We start from the raw sequence: 24,778 nt of genomic DNA on the forward strand, positions 1-24,778 counted from the left end.
TCTCCACAGCCATAGAAACCGAAGAGGTGTCATCCCTGTCCCCCCATGGATCACCCTCTCTGGTTTGAAATGTACCCGCAGACATTTTCTGCGCTGCCTTAGTGGGCCAGGGATTCGGGCATTGGGGCTGAAAGGGGGGGCCGCCCTCCTGATTAGCCCTAACTACAGTGGCACAAATATTAGAAATGCCTCTCTGCATGACCTGTCTGAACATTTGCAGCATATCCGCTGGATGAATCATAGGCCCATGCGGATCGGGATGCCCCCCCCCAGGGACCAACTCAGGGCCGTGGGAGCGCGGATCGGGGGTCTTACTGCTTCCGTTTGACGCTGTGACACCCAGCAGACCTTCGGGCCCATCTTCGGAATCTCGCGGTGCGGATTCAAAATGGCCGACGGGCCTCTTCGCTCTCCCGCTTTTGGCGGTTTCCTGGTCTTCGAGCGATCGGAGCCGCTTCAGTGTGCGCTGCGTCGCTGCCGCCGTTTCTGCTAGGACCGCTGGGAGGGCACGATCAAGCCCGTAGGGCGAGTTGGCCCCACAGTCCGCCGACGCCGCGGCTCCCTCCCTCTCCTCACCGGAGGAGAAGTCGTCAGCATGCTCTTCGGCCGCACTCATTTTGTCAGCGGAAAAAAGCGCTGAGGCGCTTCTTGCAATGCCAACTTCTTGGGATATCTTGACTCACGCCGGGAAGAAAGGCAAGGTGAGTAATAGGGTGATAGAAAGTAACTAGAAGGAGAAGAATTTAGACTAGAAAGTAAAGATAAACCAGAAAAATAGCTTGGAAATGAGGCAAAGCCTTGACTCTCACTGCTACTCCCTCAGAGGCAGGAATAGAACTGAGAGGCGGGGCTATTCCCAAGGCGCCAAAAGGAAGGAGAAAAAAGTGTTTCCTGCCTCCCTGAAGGAATGATGGGAATAACCCAATGGAGATGTCCTCCGCCTCAGAGGGAGAAACTTGTACTTTCTGGACCAAAACTGGAAGGCATACACATGAAATGCATCTGTAACTGACTCAAGGCTAATCTCAAAGAGGCCTCACAATGATATTTTTCTTGTGTCATTTGATTTCACGTTGGAAAATTCCTTTTTTGATCCTATATCAACTTTACTGCATATATGTACCTTTTAGTGTTTTACCTCTGAGGAAGCCCTACTGGGCCAAAACATGCTAGGTCATAAATGTTTCCACTTGTGCATGTGTCACTATGTTATGAGGCTTGATTTGGGCCTTGTACGTTTTTAAATGTCTTGGCAATAAATATATGTATTTTTACTTATTATTATTCTATACTTAAGTTTTAACCATAGGCCCCCTATTTGTTTTCTAACTTACCCTCATGGTTCTTGGTTCCATTTTGTTGGGTTGAAAAAAAAACCCCACACACCTTTTTCTTCACTCTCAAGTAGACAATTCAGCCAGATAAATATATACTAGCTCAGCAACTTATTTTAAAAATTATTTTAAAATACTGGAGAATAAGCAGCAGTTTGGTCAACGCTTTAAAATGAATAGTACAGCAGCATTGTATGATATCCCTAGCGATGTTTTTATTGAACAGGCTTTCAATATTTCTCCAGCAATAAGAGTACAGTTCACCTAAGGAGGCAGATATTCTGCAAATTTCCCTTCTTTATTGCATCATGGGGCAAAAACTCTCCCAAACCCTACTCTGTGTATTCTTCAAAAAATTCCGGTCCTTCCTTCATAATTCTCCCCCTGTCCCAAGTTTCTGATACTCTGAGGGTGACAAATCAGGATGAGTTTTTTTATCAACCCTCTGCTTCGGCATTTTTTGGGGTGATGGCTGTTCTTCTGTAATGTCACATACTCAAATCGGATTGTTCTGTAAAAATATCTTTTTATCTTAGTGATGGTACCACTGTGCAGCAAAGTTAATTCAGGGTAAGGACACACATCTGTTTCCCTTCCCCACACTGCCAGATCTCACAGTATTACTAAGGAGGAGGAGGACAATTTTCAAACAAAAAAATGACACTAAAGCTGCAGCTGATCATCTCAGAGTGCCCGAGACCTGTTCACAGTCTCAAAGATCAACTTTCAGGAAAGCATATCTTTCAAGAATTGCTTTGAGGTCCTTAAAAGCTCCTATTTATGCTCAAAATGCTTGCCCCTGAACATACTATACAACCCTCAGTTTCCAACATGGGAAGCTTTGCAATGGCTGGACAGATAGGAATAGGCTTCCATGGAAAGAAACATACCTCAAATGCAATTATGAAGCCAAGGCGGATGGCCAGTAGATTCCAGTAAACTAGTGAATATCTGCCACTGGGTTCTCTGTATGCTCGGTATCTGTGAAGATAAACATATGTAAATACCAAGTTATGATAAAGTAGCCACAACAATCAACACGTCCAACAATTTTTATTGGTTCTCTTAATGCATTCCTTATAAACCAGTACTAACAAGCATATCAGCAAAAAATAATAATAATAATGGAACTAAGCTCTGACTGCCAGACTGACATAATGGCTCCAGTGTACTTAGTTGAACTACTCAGAGTTCTGGTTATGCTATGCACACTTTGCTGGAAGTAAGCATCACTGAATACAGTGTAATCTATTTCCAAGTAAGCTTGCATAGGGTTGCACGTCTTACTGTATTCAGTTTGAACTCCTTGGTGAATGTAAACAGTATGTTAAGCACTTTGCATATGAAGATTAGCCACCACACCATATGTACTTGTCTATTAAGATAAATGTACACACAAAAAAGTTGAAACGTGCCATTCCACGTGTTACAGGCCAAGACCCTCCCTTAAAAAGATCAACTACCCACTTTCTCATAATACCTGATCTTACAAAATAATTTATTTTGTATTCCAAACAGGATAATTATTTACTTATAAGCCATTCTTGAGACCCTATTATATCTATAACAATTTTTAAAGCAGTGGAAGCTATCCTTAGCCAACAGATGTAACACAGAAAAGCAGGAGATCCTACCTGCAGGTAGCATTGTTCTCCAAGACAAAGGATTTGGGGGCATAGGCCAAGGTGAAATCAACATAACCCTGTAAATTGCTGGCACGAGTGTACTGGTAATACAGTCGAGGGAGGAAGTCACATGAGAAAGCAATCAGATAGGAGGAGCAAAACAGCATCTCATTCTCCCAGCACTACTTCCCACTCCAGTTGTTTAGAGATGTGCACACAAGACTTACTGCCTTGTTCCAACTCTCGGTGCAAGCGTTAATTATACTTCTGCAAACTTCAGTGAAAGCATTACCAAGGCTTTCAAGATCCAGCAATAATTCTAATGCTAAATTGAAACTAAATCTGCATCCTGGCCCTGATGACCTTTGCAACCTGTTTACTTTGGCTCAGAATTTAAAAGAAGCCATTGAGATGAGCTCCATGTGAAGCCCCCAGTGGGACAAAAAGCAGCTCTCCTGGGCCCATTTCAATTTAGAAAAATGGCATGGAGTGGGCCAAAGCACCCTCTCAACATGCATTGTGGTCCTGATCTGAATCAGGTCCTTGCGTCTCAGAGCTGCATTCCCATAAGGGAACTCCCAAAACAGCAAATTCCCATAGCTGACACAAAGACAATTGTTAATGTGTACTTTGACCCTTAAGCTCATTCCTTTCTGCACAACTGAGGGAAGAAGACCAGAACTGGCTTCACTTTATAACTACTAATTAAGACCCTGTACGGAAGGAGCCCTGACCTGGTTAGCCTGATCTCCTCAGATTTCAGAAGCTAAGCAGGGTCTGTCCTAGTCAGACCATCAAGTAATTCCAGGGTTGCTATGTGGAGGCAGGCAGTGGCAAACTACCTCTGAATGTCTCTTGCCTTGAAAACCCTGCGGTGTTACCAATGCCATAAGTCAGCTATGACGTGACGGGGGGGAAGGAGTGGGCTTCAACTCTTCTTCCTGCAAGTAGGCAGCTTGTATGACTGTTCTCGCATGCATTTAATGTACGACCTTGCTCTTGAATGCACTGCCCCTCAGCAAAGAGCCATGCTTTCCCAAACAACAGAAAGAGGTCTGCCATTGGGATCCATCATTAAATCCTCATTTGCTCCAGTGAAAGGAAGCAGCAAACATACAGTCAAGTCACAAGCATTCACAAGGCAAACACAAGGCTGTTGTTCCTAGTAAAGATCTCCCAACAAAACTGCATTTCTTGTGCTCTGCAGGCTTCCCTTTTATCTCAGTGCTGCTCACATTGCTGATAACTGCCAGGTGTGTGATGACCTCCAGGATATTGAACCAGATGCCAATGCCTTGGGCCCGCTCCACAACTGGCCGCCGATATTCACAAACAAACTTCTGGGCATCCAGGCGTATTTCCACCCAGTTGTTGAGCAAGGCAAAGAGAGGTGCCAATGGGCAGGCAGCCACAAAGATGGTGATGAAACCAAACTGCAGCACTAAGGGAGAAAGAAGAAACATTAGCTCCCATGGCAGGGGAGGAAGGCGAGGGCAGACACATGCCCTGCAACAGAAAATAAGGGTGGTTTCACCTTAGACCAGTGATGGCGAACCTTTTAGAGACCGAGTGCCCAAACTGTGACCCAAAATCCACTTATTTATTGCAAAGTGCCAACACGGCAATTTAACCAGAATACTGAGGTTTTACTTTAGAAAAAACAACTCATATATTAACTTAAGATGATCCAAACAAAGTAAGGAAAGCAATCCCAAATGCTTTCATTTACATAAAATTATTTGGCAGAGAATTCAACACTTTAATGATGGTCTGGGCCTGGCTGGGGCGATGGCACATGTGCCCGCAGAGAGGGCTCTGAGTGCCGCCTCTGGCACCCGTGCCATAGGTTCGCCACCACTGCCTTAGACTTTTACAACTAAGACAGGAAATGCTCCATAATCACACTTTTATTTTGACCTGGATAAAGCTGATTGCCTTATATCTAACACAAACTAAAAAGCTAGGTACAACAGCTGGAGATCTGTGAATGGATCTCTGATTTGATTTATTGGATTTCTATTCCGGCCGAAGCCGGTTTTTCTTAAGAGTTATCCACCTGAGGATTTTGTGCTGCTGAAGAATCGCTCTTCCACAATCAGCTGGAAGTGGAATTGAAACTACGTTTCCACACACCAATTAATATAGCCCCTAGAAATAAAGCTATGTCCATCCCACAGGCAACATCTTACTTCATATTTTAGGACCAGGTCAGCAAAGGTTTCACTTCTCTCTGCAATTTTCCTTTTGATTCTTTGGGTTACAGCCTAATTCATTTCTTTTTTTTCTCCAAGAGGATGGCCATGATGTTCATAAATCAATTCTTAATTATCAGTTCTTGTTTGGGATAGGTGTGGTGGCGAGAATGGCAATTAACTATTGCTTTTCACTTTGCAGGTAAAGATGCTGGGTTGTATTTTATCACTCCGCTCAGCTAAGTGTGGAGCCCTCCCTGGATAGGATAGGCACTGGAGGAAGGCTCTGCCCTTAGCTGAGAGGTCAAATACAAACTACTGATTTATTTATTCATCATCATAACACTACAGTGGTCATTTTAAAAATAACAATGGCTTTGACTGCAAAGTGAAAAGCAATGTGTAACACCCCTCCAAACAAGAACTGATAATTTTTTAAAAAAAATCAGAAACCTTCGATTTCTTCTTAAATTAAAGCAACCATGTTTCTAGCTATTTTAAATTATGGAAGTGTAAACTGACTACATCCTGTAACAGATTTGGAGACAAATTGCAAGCTGAATTTCTATCTTTTGTATGTGTCTTCAGTGGAAGGAATGGCAAGACATTCACTCTGTCCTTCTATAATCACTTGGTGCCTGCAGCAGTTTAAATCCACAATGGATGGATACTTATGCTCAAGTGACTTATGCAGGGCTTACTGTTGTCAGGAACAGTGTTTGCACTGGGTCATGTTATGCCATACCAGAGGTAAGAGGTATCTATCTGTCTTCCAAATTGGACCTGCAGAAGTCACTAATCTACCTGTGGTGCAGTTTTGTCCATTTTACAAAAGAACTTCAAAAACGAGTGAAGTGAACTAATACATTTCAGCTGTGTGGGTTTTAGTGCAAAATTCCAGAACCATTCTGGTTTTGGTCTGAAGAGCATTGCAAATCAGTAGAATTTATATACACACCTTGGAACTGTTTTCAGAGAGTAAGTACTGCCTTATACCTCCTATGCCAATGCCCTACCTTGTTTGCAACCACTGACATTAATATGGAGATGTCGCATGCAATTAAGATAAGGGACTTTTAAACATGATGCCCACTGGGTAGCATTATGTCATAGCCAAAAGCTTTCAGGTAGCATTCACACAGGGCCTGCAACTTTTCAAATCAGCCCTAACATAATATTGAAACATTTTAAAATTCCCTGGCTTTTTAGACAGCTGGAATGCACCAATTAGATGTTACCAGTGAATGGTCTATAATTATTTTTATTATCTGCCTTTTGCGCCTCTAGATGACTCATACCCATTTCCAGGTATTCAGCAAACAACCCATCATAGGGCAGCAGTTCGTAATCTTTCTCCCAGAGGGGATTCATGAGACCTTCCGGATCCTCCTTACTCCACCTGTTTTTTGAGAGAAGATTCCGCCTATGCCACCAAGTTTTCACCTTCCTAGAGAGAGCAGAGGGACACCGTTACCAGAAGATCAAGGCTTCTTCCTTTCTCGATTAATAGACTATACAAGGAATGCCCAATTTATGTCCACTTTGTTTCATCCATCACAAGCCAAAAAGTTTTCTGGCCCCAGATCTCCAACATCTTGTGCAATTGCATTGTAAAGTTTTGTACAAATCTGTGAGAAAGCTGCTTCCCAGATAGTGGGTTTAGCCAGACCAAGCTCTCCTCTGTGAGGCATCTTGCTATTTAGCCTCCATGCCTAAAGGTTCACCAGCTGCCCATAGACAGGAACTCACGTAAAGAGCTGGCACACCACTCAGCGTGATGTGGCAAGCTCCTGCACAGACCTAGTCACTAAAAGGACAATGCAAGTGAGCTAGTCCTTGGGAAGCCAATCTGCAAAGGCGGGGGGGGGGGGCCCTCCTAAACTAAAGTTCCCTTAGGGAGCTCAGCTCTTGAATTTAGGTTGGAGTTAGGCCCTTGAAGGGAGTCAGGCTTCGAAGCTAAGGTGGGGAAGCTGGAGTTCCATTAGATATAGTAGACATTTTCAGAAACCTGGTGGGAGAGGACAAACAAGCAAGCTATAGCTATCCTGGGGTGGGGGGGACGGGACTATGTATGAATACGAAGGCTGCATGCCAAAGAGTGCACAGAATCTAATCAATTACACATTATTAGACCCCCCCTTAGAGGTGGAAATATCAAGTCCATATTAGGGGCAGAGTGTGCATGTGTCTAACCATCTGCAGACTTCACAGAGAGGAACTTTGCTGCTTCTCCTGCCCATTGCAGCCCACTGAACTCACTCCCCACCAATTTTAATTTTGCTCCTAGGGTTAGCAGAGCCACAGAAGCAGCTCAGAGTTGACATGCCAAACATACAGCCGCAGGCTGGAACTGACCTGTCCAGGGCTCTTGTCCAGCCTGCGAGCAATTGGGAGGAACTAGTCTGAATGAGGACCAGAAGGAAGCAATTTTCTCCAAGCCAGTTTGGCCAGGGATCCTGGAGGGCTTTGTTTTTGTTTTGCCATCTTCTGGGCATGGAGCAGGGATCACTGGGGTGTGGAGGTAGTTGTGAAGCTCCTGCATTGTGCAGGGGGTTAGACTAGATGACCCTGGTGGTCCCTTCCAACTCTGTGATTCTATATTAGGGTATTATACCTGCTGCTGAGGTCCCTCCCTTCCCCAAATGCGGGCCCTCCCCTGGGTCTTCCCCCTGATCTCCAGGGACTACCCAACCCAAAGTTCGCGAGTATAAGGGGCAAGGAGGGCTGGTTTGGCCCCGAGCAACCAGCTGCCTTGGGGCCTGCCTCCTGCCCTTGGCCGAGATGCTGGGCTAGGACATCCTGCCTGCTGCCACTGCCTCCTCTGGCCAGAGCGCATTGGGTTCTGTGTCTGCTACCTGGGCTGCTGGAAAGGTGGCTTGCTGCTGTTCATGTGCAGCAAGCAGAATCTCTTTGGCCCCGCCTCCCCGAGCCCAATCAGCGCTACTAAGAGTATTCTGCATTGTATGTTGTGCGTACTACACAGTATGTGGCCTGTATGGCCTAAGGGGCTATTTTGTTTTTAATGAGCTATTTGGTATACTGCAATATTGAAGATATATTTTGTTTAATCTTTTTTATATATGTTTGTAACATCAACCTTTTAGGTATCCAATTCCGTTTTTGAGTTGGCTTGGGTTTTTGCTCCTTCTTTTGTTTTGATTACATTTTATGGCACACATGGCCTGGCCCAACAAAATGACATTTATGTCAGATCTGGCTCTCGTAACAAATGAGTTCAACACCTCTGGCTTAGAGGGGAAAGTGGGGGTCTGTAACAAAAGAGGGACATCAGCACTCCCAGTTACCCCCAGGCATGTAAGCACTTACTCAGTAACGTATGAACCAAGAAATTACGTATATGGCTGAATGCAGTTACTGTGGTTGCAGTGGCACTTTCCCCAGTGTAATGCTAAGTTAGAGTGTCAACCCAGGACTGGGAAGCCCCTGCTGAGCCATGGGTGATCTTGGAACAATCACTCCGTTTTAGTCTAATCTAACTCACAAGATTGTTGTGAAGACAGAATGTAAGGAAGAACTATATATGCTGCTCCCATTAGTGGACTGGTCCACATGACCAAGGACAGCCACACACCCTTGTATAAACAACCCCCCCCCCTTTGGAAATCAACCTTAAAATACACTACAGTTAACTTCTGAATGCACATCCCAGGTTTACATGACTCTAGCAAAATACAAAGTTGCAAGACTGTACTCACGGGATGAGGATCTCCTGTACATTGTTAATTATTTGCTTTCCTACCATGATGACCAGCAGCTCCTGGGCAAGTTCAATGAGGCAGCCACCTGGTCCACACTGGACAAATAAGAAGAAGCTTTAGAACAAGAGGTGCTTGACTATACCAAACGAAGGCTCACATGACAGAATGCCCCTTTAAATACACAAAAGAATGGCTGGATTCCTATGGCTGTAGCTTTCAGGGAGAACGCTAGGCTGGAACCCTTCTTTGTGACATCTGGTTTCCTAGGCACAGGTAAGGATTAATACATGTGTGGATTCCTGTAATATTTATTCCTGTGAATGTAGTACAGTCCTGACAGACCACCTTACCTGCTGTTTGAGAGTTCTTAGTTCCCTATTCCTTCAGTACACTACTCACAGTGTACCTGTGCCTCGTGACAAACTAAACCAGTCTTAGAAATTTCCATCATAGGAGAACACACTGGACCAGGCAGGGTAAATCTGGCTAGAAACATGGAATGGCTGGAAGATATGTTGATGAGATATCCCACTCTCACTGGGCTTGACATTAACAAAGCTTCCCTCTTCATCTGTCTTTGGAATGGCTTATGAGGTAAACCCAATTTTCTCGACAAGAGAGTTTCTTAGGGGCTGCTAGATCCACATACCATGTCCTTGTCTCTTGTGAGATACTTACATCCTCATTACGGATGCCAAGCAATTTGTTGTAGTGTCCTGGATAGCCTACAAACCTGGAAGTGAAGAAGACAAGCCATTCAGGCCTCTAGCTTATACGCCCTCCACCATGCATACTGCGAAACGCAAGTGTCATTTACCGTAATGTCATTTAGTATAATGTCCTTGCCATAAGACAGAATCACCCAATGACTATAACTCCTATTTGATGCAACTTTTTTTTGTGTCTTGGTAATGAGATGAGGATCTAGTTTTCTACTCCAGTGATAGTAGGCTACAAAAAATTACACGCCATACCCTCTTGCAGACAGCAACTGTGCTATTGCCTAGGATTTATCGGTTCCATCCTGCTGACACTCTTTCCCCCCTCTTCAGTCTCCAGCAAGTGCTGTATCATTACTCCTACATTTTCATACTTTATTTCTCAGCATTATCTTATATTTGCGTAATTGCACTGAGTGTAACGGGGGCTGGAAAACTGCATGGTAAAGATTTTGAGCCCAACTTGCTGCTTAAAAAGATAATTCCTTCTTGTAGTAATAAATAGGGCTCAATCTCAGCAACTGCATAACAATCAACCAAGATCCAAACGGCAAATCTCTCTTTTCAGTTAAAGGCAGACAGCTGTCCTGAAATCAGATCAAAGGATATCTGTAAAAGTTCCTTCTTACAGAACACTCAGTAGAAGCGGATATATTTATCCTTTTCCAACCCAGTGCAGTCTACAGCATACACTAGCAAGGCAGTCTGCAACATGAAAACTGCATTCTAAAGATAAAACTACAAAAGAAGCCTAAAAATAGCCTGACTGCACTTTAAAAATACCATCTAACCCCAATGGTAAATCCAGCATCTTGTAGGATCAGCACTATGGGTCAGACTCTTTTTAGGCCCTTTACATATGTTGTAGCCATTTTCCCTCCTAACTCTTTTATAAGAAGCGTCACCAAACCCGACACAACCCATTCCCAAAGTTCCACTGGTGAAAGAATTAGAGTCCAGTGCGGTAATTGGGAACCTGTCTTTGTGCCATTTTATTTGTGGAACAAATCCCAAAACACATGATGTTTCTTTTCTTCAAATGTAAGATTCCCACAGCCCTTGTGGTTGCAGCACTGGCATGTTAAAAAAAGGAAGCCAGTAAAAAACATCAAGGATGTTAGCATTATGGATCGTCACTCCTGATTTTAATTCAGCTTCTTGAACTGGGTTTGTCAATATTGCACCTGGACCAACATGGTCTAAAACTTCACTTACAGGTTTTTGACTCATCTTTCTGATTCATAAGGGAAAGACTGCATTTCTTCTCCCTCTTGACCAGGCTCAAGACATTGTTTCTAACAGTCTTGACACCCGCATTTCATTGTAAGTCAACATACAATGCCCATAGGTTGTTTCTGTATAAGTCACCCACAAAGGAGTACACCAATTGGAACCTGATACAAGTCTCAGTGCAGAATTCATCATCACACTCTAAGCCTAACTACATGTTACACATCAATTTTAATAAAAAATCTCAACAGACTTGGGAAATGCTTAAGCTTTGTCTACCTACTTCTTTTCTGATACAGGTAACCTCTACTAACCCTGTGGGGTTCCAAAATATTTGCTTACCCTTAGAAGGGAGTGGCTCAGAGACAAAATTCAGAGCAAATCAGCAGCAGGAAGAGAAGTTAAGTAGCCTCCCTTCCCTTCCCTTCCCTTCCCCGGGACTTATCTTCTATGAATCACACCTCTCCTAAAGCAGCTTTTTTTGCCCTCCCTCCCTGCCCAGCACCTCCAGGAGTCTGTCATATGTACTGGTCTGTAACATTTTGTTAGACCTCAATATAGCACCCAATACTTATTTATTTACACATTTTAGCCCATCAAAATTTAGCCAAATATAAAAACAGCAGCATAAGAATGAGCAATATCCAAACAAGTCAGAAGCACAAATACAGCACACACACATTCAGCAACCTAAATATCCATGAAACAGTCCTCAAGCTAATAGCCTGGCCTCAAGCCCTTTATGGCCATCAATATAAGAACCAGCACTTTGAACTGTACCTGCACCAATTCTGGTTGGAGACTGAAGCCCACCAGCTATGCCAAACAGATGGCCACTGGCACCCTGCAGTGACTAAGATACAGGCTTTATGTTGTCTAGTACTACTAAGTATTTAGCATACACAGTCTCCAAATCCAAATATCTCCTGTTTGGTTTGTACTACTGTCCTTCACTCATTTATATTATTTCTGGCCAGCAGATGGCAACAGGACTCCACATATTCCTATCTTCTCCAATATCAACTAATTGCTGGTAGAACAGCTGCTCAGTTTGCAATCCTGACTAAAACTCTTTGGTGAAACAAGCTACCAGACTCCTGTTTCCACTGAATGCCAACCTGCACAGAAACCACTAAAGGCCTTCCCCTTGGCATGAGGGCTTAACAACTGCTCAAACCATTCTATACCTACAGAATGATCACCTCATAGGTTCATGATAATGATTAAAGGTCTGTGTGCCCATAGCATGGGCCAGCCAACCCTGCCACTTGAAAGGGTGGAACTCTCCTCCCCGTTCAGCCGTGTGGCACTTTCAGTTGTTACATGTTGACAGGATGTCATCACGCCATTGGGAATTATAGCACCAAGCATTACCTGAAAACATTGAGATGTGCTTGGACCAAGTGTCAGTGGTACAAAACAACCTTTCAAGCTCCTTCTTGCACCACAGAGAAAAACTGCCTCCCTTTTGAGATGCCCAAACAACTTACCTGCCCTTGAAGAATGCAATGTAGATGGGAGAAGAGTAGAAATTGACAAATTCAAACACAAACACCTTAAAGGTAAAAGCATCTTCATACATGGTCTGAGTGCGATGCATTTCTGTGGAAGGAAACAAAGGGGTGCTATGAGAGTAGTGCTTCTGTTCCCACTGGTATATCATGGCAACTGCATCCTTAGTTTTCTGCCTGGTTCTGAATGGCTCAAACTTTCACTTTCCCCATTCTCAAATCATCTTCATGGTAAAAAATCAGTCGCAGGCAACAAGAACCTTCATGTGCAATTAAACGGTGTGGTTGAAGCGGGCAAAAACAGATTGATATCATGGCAAAATCTTACAGATTTTGTGCAAAACATTTCACCCACACCAATGCAGGATCTTCAGAGTTCAGGGAAATCATGTGTCCTCCTTGCATTGCTAGTTAAACTGATGACCACTCAAATCCACTGCAGCTGGGAACCCAAACGTGTAGAAATGCTTCCTCAGCTGTTGCTTTGCGGGATGTAACAGCTTGTCGAAATATTATCAATATAGTCATTGGGTTACATCTTTCTCTCAGTGGCAGTTTCATCACTTTTATATTATGTTCTCCCTGTAACTTTATATCAAAAAGGCATGAGGAGAAGAGCAGTGGACACAACGATGCCATCACGTCTAGCTTGGCCCTAAGAAGAGTATACTAGTATGGGCACATGATGTCTAGTTATGCAGTGGAGCTCAAAACCCTCATTAGTTTCTCTTATTCCCGCCAATGATATAGGTGCCTCCATTTGAAATAAAATATATAAAAGCATACAGGCAATCTTGGATACAAGGTTGGTTATTCTTCTGGCTGCTGTTCAGGGGACCTTGATTACTACTGAAGTATGCTATTTTGGATCATTATGGAGGAAGGAAGACTATATCCACCCATATTGAAAGCAATAAAACATTTATATCTTAATTATGGAATCACAGATGGGGTTATGTAAAAGAAATGGCAGAACCAGATAGTCTTGTGGTATTTGTTGACAAGGCATTCAAGCAGCACGGGGGGGGGGGGGGGGGGGGGCAACCCTCCCCCGAAGGAAATTCTGAACAATTCCGGTATCAAACACCTGAAATTATACAAATTTTGGAATGCATACCACAAGGTATAGATAGGGACTCCGAGGCAAGTGATGCTCTGTATTTTTGGTGCTTGGGGGGGGGGGGTCAATAGTGTGAGGGCTCCTAGTGTTCTGGCCCCACTGCTGGACCTCCTGATGGCACCTGGTATTTTTGGCCACTGTGTGACAGAGTGTTGGACTGGATGGGCCATTGGCCTGATCCAACATTGGCTTCTCTTATGCTCTTATGTTCATGGCCTCTGAAGAAGACCTCAGCTGATGAGCATATGGGACCTTAGTGTGAAAACAGTCAGCTTGTGTACATACACAAAAATATGGTCCCCTTTGATCTGGAAAGGGTGCTCAGCATGCTGATACAAACATCTCTCAGAGTTTCTAGTGCCTTGCCCTCCCCGGAGCTGTTTTTATGCTCAAAAACAAACAAGGATTTTGTTGTTGTTGCTTTTTAAAAAAATTAATAAATTATACATTTAGACAATTACAGGTACAATAATGCAAGTGATGTTTTAAAACAAGCAAGAACTCACTCCAGAAGTGCAGGAAAGACAATTCAGCCCCTGTCATCAGTCAGAGAAAGACCCCATCCTCTCTCACTCCCTGGAATACCACAGCAAGGGGAAGACTCCTCTGGCTCCAGCCACCCATCAGAGAATGAGCACCTGAAGAAAGCTTGCTCCTCATTCCCCAAAAGAAGGCAGCCATAACTGCCACAGGCTCCGAAACTACAGAGGAGAGGAGAAAAACACTCCAGCCTCTGTCATCAGCCAGAAGGCTGCAGGGTCGCTGCTCCATCTGCATACAGGCAAGAACACCAGCGAGGGACGATCAGACTGGCCCCACCTGGATACCTTCACTCTGATGCTGTCAAATCTCCCTCTTCTGTCGCCTCCCCACCTCCCCTTGTGTGTCTTATATTTTTAGTTTGTGAGCCTGAGGGCAGAGGCTTGTCGCTCTTTATTTATGGGAGCTGCTTCGGGAGACTATTGTCTGCAGAGCCAGAGGTATGACAACAGCTCACCAGAGGCATTGATTATACATCCCAAAGTAGATGGAAACTGAAAATTCATTTGCAAGCAGAAGATATGTGCTCAAACTGCTTCTACCAGGTTTCAAATGTCGGTCTCCCTTCATCCCATCATCTTTACTGTCTTTAGCAGCTGTTCTCAGAATGGATTGAGCAGGGGGGGGATTACAAAAGGTAACATATTCTGGTTTCAAGAAGCTGGATCTTGAGCAGGAGGGGGTGGGGAGAGATGCAGCTCCTTAACCCAGTCCACTTACCCCACTTGGTGAGAAAGTGTGCCAGGGCAAGGTAAATTCTGGAAAGGATGAGGATGAAGATTAGGTTCACCACTGAGCCTGTAATGCTGGCAATACGAGAGGCCTGAAGAAAGTAACAGGAGACGGGATTGTAGAGTCCAAATTAAGTGACAAAAAAGAGAATGGAAAACAGTCACACAGAGATGTCTTACTGAAGCCACGACGAGGAAGTTTCCAGACCTGGACACGACCACAGCAATGATAGCCCGGTACAGGATGATGGAAATCAGGAACATCACCACCACAGCAATCTGCAGGCATGATTGGTCGGAATTACTAGCAAGAAAACAAACCCTCAGAACTTCATACAGTGCTTTAGAGTGTTCAAAGAGCTACACATTCACTACCTCACTAAATTTTAGAACAATGCTATAAAAGTCAAAGTAGATGTTACATGTGACAGAACCCCTAAAGAAAAAGTTGCTTCCAGTGGGGCAGCTGGGATCCAAGAAGTAGTTCAGTAAGGAACAGCAATTTGGACTAAAAATGTGTGCAGAGACCCAGAGCTGGGGGGGATGGGGGGAGAATCTTGAATTCAGGACTGGAGAAGCGGCGAGATTGCCCCTCTGGAAGCTTCTGTGGGTTTTTTTGCTTGTTGAAAGGTGGCCACTAGAGAATGTTGCATATGTTTGTATTTAACATCTTGTTTGCTCCTCAGTTAGGAAGACATTATTTCCATACTACAGATGCAGAACTGAGACAGAGACACAGTTTTGCCTAAGTCCGAAGAGTTTGTGGCTGAGGTGAGTTTGGAGCCCGGAACTTCTCCGGTCAGCATCATAGTGACTAAACTATACCAACTATGGCACCGCACCACAAATCAGCCCCACTGAGCTCTTCCTGACTCAAGAAATCCACACAACTGAGAAGCTGCCACCATAAGGCATTCTGTCTCATTTTTACTCTGCCCTTCCTCCATAGAGCTCAAGGCAACCCACATCATTCTTCTCTCCTTCATTTTATCCTTACGACAACCATGTGTTGGTAGGTTAGGCTGAGTGTGTGCGACTGGCTCACAGTCACCCCACCAGCCATATGGGCTGAGTAGAGAGGTCAGCCTGAGCTTCACCCGTCCTGCTCTGGCACTCTTAAGCACCAACGCTGACCAATCTGATTTATGATGGATTCGTATTACCATGTTTTAGGGAAAGCTCCTATTATTGTTGTTGTTGTTATCATATGGCATTATGTGTAGAATAGCCAGGAAATCCTAAGATTGTCTGGAGGCCAGCGGCTCTAGCTCTTTAGTGTTATGTACCACTAGGTGGTGAGCTAGACTTGTTTTTAAGGCAAGAGACGTTTCAGAGGTGGTTTGCCACTGCCTGCCTCTTTGTCATGACCCTGGTATTCCTTGGAGGTCGCCCTTCCAAATACCAGCCAAGGCCGACCCTGCTTAGCTTCCAAGATCTGATCGGATCAGGCTAGTCTGGGCTATCCAGATCAGGGCAGAGAAAGCTCCTTTACATGTTTACTCAAAATATAGAAGTAATTAAATCCATTATGGAATAAATCCAGCTGCTGGGTTATTTGCAAGTCACTGTATGAAAGCAAAAACTCTGTCTGCATTCATCATGAGATCACAGATCAGGCATTCCACTGATGCCACAGCCATATAATATTAGCACCATGGGTCCATAGGTAATCAGATCTTGATGGAGGGGAAAAAATCTAGACAACAAAGATCATAACCATTTAAAACCAAAAGAATGCAAATTCCATTTACTGAGGCTCTCCAAGGTTTTTCTCTTGATTCAACAGGAGAAGTCAGCCCCACACCAAATCATGTATCTAGCTGTGGCTATGCTGGTTGTTCCAAGGGAACTCTCCCACTTGTAGCTGAGGTGCTCATTGGAGAGTGAACAATTTGTCTTAGCAGACAAGGAAATTATGACTTTGCTTTCTGGGTCGCCACTCTCCTCTTCCCAAGTTCTATTTTTCACCAGGATAAGAGAAATTGTATTGGTAAGTCAAAGGTCAAAGAAGTAGGAAGAGGTGACATATTTTATCTTCTTCAAATCCTCCCAGTGCTCCAGTATGGCTTTCTACGAGAACCAGCAAAAAGAAGAGGAGGAGGAGATTGGATTTATACCCCACCCTTCACTCGAAGTCTCACAGCGGTTTACAAACTCCTTTCCCTTCCCTTCCCCACAACAGACACCCTGTGAGGTAGGTGGGGCTGAGAGAGCTCTGACAGAAACTGCTCTTTTCAAGGACAGCTCTGACAGAACAATGGCTTCCCCAAGGGCATCCAGCAGGTGCAAGTGGAGGAGTGAGGAATCAAACCCAGTTCCAGATCAGAGTCTGCACACTTAACCACTACACCAAACTCGCTCTCAAGATTCTCTCCCCCCCCCCCAAAGAGCTGCATGGACTCTACTCATCCTGCCTCAATTGCCACTTATGACCATAACAGTTCAGGGGCAACCAGTGGAATTGCTCAGCTGTTAAGTTTTAAATTAAACTCCATGGCAAAAGTGTACTGTGGCTTTCAGAGAATGGTTTCCCTCATCTCTGCTGCAAGGTTCTAAGGGCTGGAAAAACCGTAGCCAACTTTTTAAACGCCTAAACATGTAGTCCGGCCCTTAGAAAAGGTAAACTGGGGCAGACAGGCAGTTTAAGTTGCTGGGATGTCCCTGATGGTAGAACTTTCCCTGGAGGGCTACCGGCAACCAGGAGCAAGCAGAGCCAGGCCCCAGTAGTTCTGCTTGCACTGCGTGCACTCACCCTGGGTTGCTCTTGGGCTATTTTAACCCCCCAGCCTGCCCTGAAATTAAATGTTCTACTTCTTGTCTGAAAGAAGGCTGATTATCAAAGAAATAAGAGCACCTAAAAGGGCTTTAGTTGTGACTCAGCTCTGTTTGAAACCCCCCCCCCCAAACAGGAGCTCCCTCACCATCATGATGATGACCATCGATCCTGCAATGATTCTGTTGAAGCGATTCTGCCTGGGGAAATATGGTTCTTCCTCTCCAGTAATTGGATTTTTAGTTGTCATGGGAGCCATGGCAGTGAACTGGGGCCGTGGTCGTTCCTACAACAAAGACAATCTGAAGTTTACTCCATGTTAATGTGGGGCTTTAGCTGCATTAACACTTCCCCAAGGCCAGTACCTCAATATCTTCAAAATCTGAACAATCCCAGCGGTATGTCAGGGTGGCATTCATTCGCTTCCAGTACTCAAGGAATGTGACCGCCCACAGAGACATGAAGATACTGAAGAAGACTGTTCCACCATGGTCAAAGAGGCGACCTGCCTGAAAAAGCCAGAAAAGAATTGAAGAGTGTGTCAAAATACATTTGGGCAGGGACAATGGGGCAGTGAGCCAAAGTATATATCATGGCAGTAGACCTACACCTGTAAATCTGGGTCTGTCCCATTTACAAATAAAAGTGTGGAATGGGGGAAGTATCAGCTGAGTAGATGGATCAGAAGGCTGCTGAGCCCTCGGAAAACATGGATCTGCTGCTGTAACATGCTGTTTGGTGCTGAGAGTTATAAACAGGGTTTGTTGTACAATGGATTAAAAACCAAATTACAGAAGATATCTAAGTAATATACAAATACTCATTATGTAATTGTCCTTTCTGTGTAACATTGCTTAGCAATCTTCAAACAGCCAAGATAAGGTAATTAGGTAATATATCTCATGTTTCTTGTGGTCTTAGTAGAACTTGTACATGGAGATTATTAAAGCTATGTTTACATACATGATAGATTTTGGACCATGAGTCACAAAACACACCTTTAAAAAACAACTAATGTTGAAGCAGATAATCTTTTGCGTCAAGGAAATGCAAACTCTACAGCAAGATAATGCAACCCAAGCTCTGCACATGGGCTGGACCTAGAATACCCTCAAGAACAGTATGGGTTCAAAACCGCCCTGAGCCTGCTTGCGGGGTATAAATCAAAATAACAAATAAATAAATAAAACCTCTAGTAGATACAGAAACCTCCCCCTAAAGATTAAAAACCATACAATCACAATGCAGGTACCTTCCTTTGCTTCATAGAACACAGATTTGTTACTCTTCACAAGCAAATGCTTTTCTAGTTTTAAATATCACCACATGCCTTCCTGCTAGTGCTGAAGAAAACATTCCCCTAGTTGCTTGCCCTGGATACTGACTCATAGTGTGCTGTGTACAGAAGATACGGAAATATTTAAAAAGACTTTCCCAAGTAGATTCTATTCTATGTAGTGGGGTGGGAGGGGGATAGTGGGTAGCAAGCCTCCTGCTTGCCTCTCAGCCCCATCATTAGCTTAATCAATACTACAATTCACCATTAAATAAAGTGATGAGTCATTGCCTGATCTTGTTTCCTCTTCGTGATATCAACACTTGCTAATTTGCAATATTTGCACCCATGCAACTAAAAGAAAGGAACAGCACACCATCCCCCCACCCAGGACAGACCGATCCTGGGCTTTAATAATGAGTCATTCATTCTTCTAGGCAACTGCTCAACCTTTCCCCCCTTCTGCGGCTGCAAGCTGCTGAGGGTGAGAACAGAGTTTTGTGTAACTACTCAACTAGAACTGGGAAGGAGGCAGGGGAAGGGAATCTGCCTGGTGATTGGAGTGCCAGCAAGGGAGTGAACGTTGGTAGGCAGGAGAAAGGCACTAGTGGCTGATGCTAGGAAGCCTAGAATCTGGTTCCTGGGGTGGGAAAATGTTTCCCTTCCTTACTGCCCCTTCCATCTCTTCCCCTCCCCTCACTGCTGCTGCTCCTTCAGAGAGAGTGTGAGAATGGGAAGACACCTCTGCAAAATAGGGAAAGGAGGTAAAATTGACCATCTTGTTAGTTTCCCCTTGAAAACAGTGAGGCCATAGCGAAACTTCACTTCAGTACAGGAAGGAAAAGCTAGAGTTTTAAAAGACTTTCCCAAATGTATTCTATTCTATGGAAAAATAGTGGATAAAAGACTGCAAATGTCCATCCAGTTAGCACCTCCATTCACATGAGGAGAAACCACATGAAGGCTGTAATGTAAATGTGATTGTATGGCCATCATGGTGCTGGAGAAGACTCTTGAGAGTCCCCTGGACTGCAAGGAGATCAAATCAGTCAATCCTAAAAGAAATCAACCCTGACTGTTCCCTGGAAGGCCAGATCCTGAAGTTGAAGCTCAAATACTTTGGCCACCAATTGAGAAGGGAGCACTCCCTGGAGAAGACCCTGATGCTGGGAAAGATTGAAGGTCAAAGACGGGGACGGCAAAGGATGAGATGGTTAGACAGTGTCATCGATGCAACGAACATGAAATTGAGCAAACTCCGGAGCATGACAGAAGACAGGAGGGCCTGGCGTGATGTGGTCCATGGGGTCACGAAGAGTCGGACTCGACTGTGCGACAACAAATGAACAGTACCTTAAACATTGGGCAAATTGTGGAGATGTTCCAGTATGGACAGGATTTGCAGAGTGGGCACATCTGGTATTTACCACCACTGTTACAGATTTCATCTCTATAGTTCATACAAAGAGAAGGGGAAAAAGTGGGGAGAAGAAAATAACCTATTTGATTAACATGCCATAGACTCCTTCAATCTCTTCAGAAACTTAATTTCCCTGGTCAAAGTAGATGTGATCTTGGGAGATTCATAAATAGATCATCTCTCACAATATTTTTAAAGTGGAAAAAGCACCGGCATGGGGAAGGGGTGGAATCTATATTAGGGCCACAGAAGGAAGAAGCCTTTTCTGGCCCATCGTTTCCTCAACCTCATTCATGCTCTCTCCCTCAGAGCTGCTATTTGCTCCACAAGAAACATACACCTATAACTATGGTGCCAGTATGTTCCCCCATGGGGCAAATAATAGCTAGAAAGGTTGACTGAAGTACAGTAAACAGCAGAGGGGGACAGGGCAAATGCCTCCACACCCACGGATATTTCCACACAGCCAATCTATTTACAAATCTTCCAGTGTCACATCTAGCTTAGCTCTTTACTGCACTGGGTACTCCATGCACACAACTGATTGAACAGGCACCTGCTGAGCAACAGGCCTTTGATGGGGTGCCTTTGGTGCCAATGTTGGAGGTTAGGAGTTTGGGAGTGCTCCTGGACTCTTTGTTATCTATGGAGGCCCAGGTGGCAGCCACTGCCAAGTCAGCCTTTTACCATCTGCGGCTGGTGCGGCAGTTGGTCCCCTTCCTTGACCGCGGTGACTTGGCCACAGTGATCCATGCGACGGTCACCTCGAGGCTAGACTACTGCAACACTCTCTACATGAGGCTGCCTTTGTCGCAAATCCGGAAGCTGCAGCTAGTGCAGAATGCTGCGGCCAGGCTGTTGACGGGTCTTCCTAGAAGGGACCACATCCAGCCTGTGCTGAAAGCGCCGCACTGGCTGCCAATAGCGTACCGGATTCGTTTCAAAGTGCTGGTTCAGTGCAGTAAAGAACTCGTGGGCACTCCATGAAACTGCAGAGCGGTCGGGTTAGAACGGATAAAAGGAAGTACTTCTTCACTCAAAGAGTGATTAACACATGGAATTCACTGCCACAGGAAGTGGTGGGTGCTACAAGCATGGACGGCTTCAAAAGGGAATTAGATAAGCATATGGAGCAGAGGTCCATCAGTGGCTATTAGCCACAAGGTATAGCTAGGGGCTCTGGGGCAAGTGATGCTCTGTCTTCTTGGTGCTTGGGGGGGGGTCAACAGTGGGAGGGCTTCTAATGTCCTGGCCCCACTGCTGGATTTCCTGATGGCACTGGTATTTCTGGCCACTGTGTGACACAAAGTGTTGGACTGGATGGGCCTTTGGCCTGATCCAACATTGGCGTCTCTTATGTTCTTATGTTCTTACCTTTAAAGCCCTACATGGTCTGGGTCCAGCTTACCTAAGGGACCGCCTTTCCTCATATGTTCCCCCTCGAGCACTTCGGTCTGGGACCCAACACCTCCTGGCAATGCCAGGTCCCAAAGAGGCCAGGCTGGCCGCTACCAGGGCCAGGGCTTTCTCGGTGGCGGCTCCTACCTGGTGGAATGAGCTCCCGGAGGAGACCCGGGCCCTGCGGGACCTTATGCAGTTCCGCAGGGCCTGTAAGACGGAGCTCTTCCACCAGGCGTATGAGTAGGAGCCGCAACTAACATCACCGCTATCCCATCTCTACCTGGCCCTGGATGAGGTGAACATCAGTCCCTGGAGCAGATGAGCCTGAACAGTTATAAAAAATGCCATCTGATATTATGTTGAACATCTAGAGCACCCCAGTCTTTGATTGTTATGAATGCTTTTGTACTGTAGGATTTATAAATGTTTTTAAAGTTGTTTTATATTGGCGTTTGCCACTTGTAAGCCGCCCTGAGCCCGCATTGCGGGGAGGGCGGGGTATAAATTGAATTAAATAAATAAACAAACAGAGTCACCTTTCATGTTCTATCTGTATTTTAGGAATGAAGTTTCAAAACACTTTTGGGACTCCAAGCAGCAGCAATCTGATGAGTCAGGAATTCATTACGGTTGATGGGACATCTTGAAGCATCACACTCTGCTCAAGAGCAGCTGTTGCCAGTGTTCCCTATAAGCTGAGTTAGTGTGAGCTAGCTCACCGTTCTTTAGCCTCCGGCTCACACATTTTTGTCTTAGCTCAGGAAAGATGGCTCCAGAGCAAACTAATTTATGCAGTAGCCAAATCGCTCACTCACAATTTAAATGCCAGTAGCTCACAAAGTAGAATTTTTGCTCACAAGGCTCCACAGCTTAGAGGGAGCATTGGCTGTTGCAATATCCATGTGAAAGCCAGGAACTACAAAGCTCTATGGAGTTCCTGTAGCTCTCTTGAGACAGGGTGGGGGGAAAGTCTATACTTACGCAGGTATGTCGTCAAACATCATAAAGACGCCAATTATGAAGACCAGTGTCCCCACTATAGCTGCTGGAAAGAGCCATCCAGTGTAGAAACCTAAAACAGCAGAGGCAAAGGCAGCACTGAAACAGCAGAAGCAACCCAACTCCACAATGCCATTCCAGAACACACGATTTGAAGGGGATCCTCAGCTTCAGGAATAGTGGAGGACTTTAAATCTGGCAGTCATACTTGACAAATTACTTCCACCAGGTAATTACATAACTGTTAGATGCATGGTGATGGTGGGAAATGTGCTTGAGCTGTACGATGTCGCTATGAAGCCCCCATGGTTGTTGGCCTCTCTTTCCTTCTCCACCTTAGCTCTGGGATCAGCTTTTCCCTGCCAGAAATGTAGTTTCAGGCCATCTCCACAACAAAAATTTAACATAGATAGGAAAGTGGCAGGATTGGACACCACATCACCCTGATCTCATCCTAGTCAGTGAAAAAACAATGCCTCAGAGAGATCCAGACTTACTGGGGCTTTCAGATCATTAACCAGGACTTTTCCTGATAAAGGTGCCTTCTGACACAATATGTCATTATTGCATTAGCATTCTTACTAACAAAGACCCAAGCCGCATATTAGCATTTTTGGCCAGGTTTTTTCTCCCTTCATGACCCAATACTTATAGATGAGAACTACTTCTGACTCGCAATGTTTTCACAAAGTAGCCAAAACTGCCTCTAACATGCAACCTCCTCACTCCAAACTTCCCTTCCTTTCCTCATCAATATATCTAATTCTTAACATGGCCCCATGTGAGGATACTTAAACCCAGAGATTGGGGCCATGGAATGACGAGACATCTTTCTATGAACCCAAGAAAAGGCCTAAAGTTTGCATAAAAATCTGAAATCCACAAAAACAAAAAACTTGGGGGGGTTAAAAAACCCCATGATAAAAGGAGTGCCAGTAGCTTTACGACACAGATGCCCTCAGTGGCCATTGCTAGGCAACCACAACAGTATTCTAGCCTTGGTTTCTGTCAGGAAAAGGCAGGGGGACAAGGAGGGGCCCTTTCCAGGGCTGCTTTGGAGTTTGAGGGAGGACTCTGGGACCCCATTGTGGAGAAAAGTTGGGGTGAAAGGGAAAGCAAATAATAAATATAGCTGAAGGTGGGGATCAGATAAAAGATAGGGTGGTGGGCAATGCTCCCTCTAAGCTGTGGAGTCTTGTGAGCAAAAATTCTGCTTTGTGAGCTACGGGCATTAAAGTTGTGAGCGAGCGATTTGGCTACTGCATAAATTAGTTTGCTCTGGAGCCATCCCTTCCTGAGCCGAGACAAAAATGTGTGAGCCGGAGGCTAAAAAACTGTGAGTTAGCTCACACTAACTCAGCTTAGAGGGAACACTGGTGGTGGGTGGGTGTGAAGGAGAGCGGGAGGCAGGAAAAGTTAAGTACCCCCAAGTCCTTGAAGGTTCCTCGCAGCGAAACTGAGCCAGGCTTAGATGGCACTCCACAACTTGGCCAGACCTTTCCCTGGGAGAAGGTGCTATGGGGAGGGAAGGAGGGAAAGCTGATGACAGGAGGGCAAATAGAGTGGGAAGTATCAAAGGAAGCAGAAAAAGGAGAGAGGCTATAGGGGCTGTCCTGGAAGGCAAAGAGGAAATAGTGGGCGAGGGGAAAATGAGATACCCCTTGTGGGTCCCTCACTTGTTCGTATCAAAATTCATAATATGGCAACTTTCAGGCCATGGGAACTCCTTCCTTCTCACCTTCCACCTATCAGGAGTACAACCTCTGAGCTTAGCTGGACTTTCCTCCTCTTTCTCAAGCAGGGGAAGGGGGGAACCTTTTGTTGAGTTTCTATCCTTGTAACAGGAGCCTGAATCTGATCCAAAGTGTGTACTTCTGCTGATCTCATTCCTAAGCATAGAAAGCCATGTGGCATGCTTTCCTTGCTTTTCTGTTTGAGACCATACCTTGAATGCTGGAAAAGACACTTCTGACTGTTTCTAAACTGTCCCCTTTATTATTTATGATGATTTCCTTTGGGATTATTGGCTGCCCAAACATCTGGGATCCCATCTCTGCTTGATGATCTGGATCTCTGCTTGGGAAATCTACACTAATAGTTAGCTACAAGCGGGGACCCGCAAGAAACTTGTGGGAGCAGCTATCCCATTCCCACCTTTGCTTCCTCCCCACTCCCCCTACTTCTCTCA

The 24,778-nt window shown here is 44.9% G+C and overlaps 1 protein-coding gene across 1 annotated transcript in view; it reads right to left on the minus strand.

Moving 5' to 3' along the window:
- ANO7 (anoctamin 7) overlaps positions 1–24,778 on the minus strand; it is a 58,113-nt gene that overhangs the window by 7,401 nt on the left and 25,934 nt on the right. Inside the window, exons 9-21 of the mRNA XM_015416053.1 lie at positions 22,573–22,663; positions 20,124–20,220; positions 17,860–18,003; positions 17,643–17,780; positions 14,902–15,000; positions 14,711–14,813; positions 12,310–12,421; positions 9,549–9,603; positions 8,868–8,965; positions 6,450–6,598; positions 4,195–4,400; positions 2,969–3,126; positions 2,225–2,315 (exon numbers count right to left, since the gene is read on the minus strand). Of these exons, the coding sequence (XP_015271539.1) occupies positions 2,225–2,315; positions 2,969–3,126; positions 4,195–4,400; positions 6,450–6,598; positions 8,868–8,965; positions 9,549–9,603; positions 12,310–12,421; positions 14,711–14,813; positions 14,902–15,000; positions 17,643–17,780; positions 17,860–18,003; positions 20,124–20,220; positions 22,573–22,663 (1,541 nt within the window). The remainder of the gene's footprint in view (positions 1–2,224; positions 2,316–2,968; positions 3,127–4,194; positions 4,401–6,449; positions 6,599–8,867; positions 8,966–9,548; positions 9,604–12,309; positions 12,422–14,710; positions 14,814–14,901; positions 15,001–17,642; positions 17,781–17,859; positions 18,004–20,123; positions 20,221–22,572; positions 22,664–24,778) is intronic.

The sequence above is a fragment of the Gekko japonicus genome, unplaced genomic scaffold (genome assembly GCF_001447785.1).
Source record: "Gekko japonicus isolate JY-2015 unplaced genomic scaffold, Gekko_japonicus_V1.1 scaffold300, whole genome shotgun sequence".
NCBI classification, from domain to species: Eukaryota; Metazoa; Chordata; class Lepidosauria; order Squamata; family Gekkonidae; genus Gekko; species Gekko japonicus.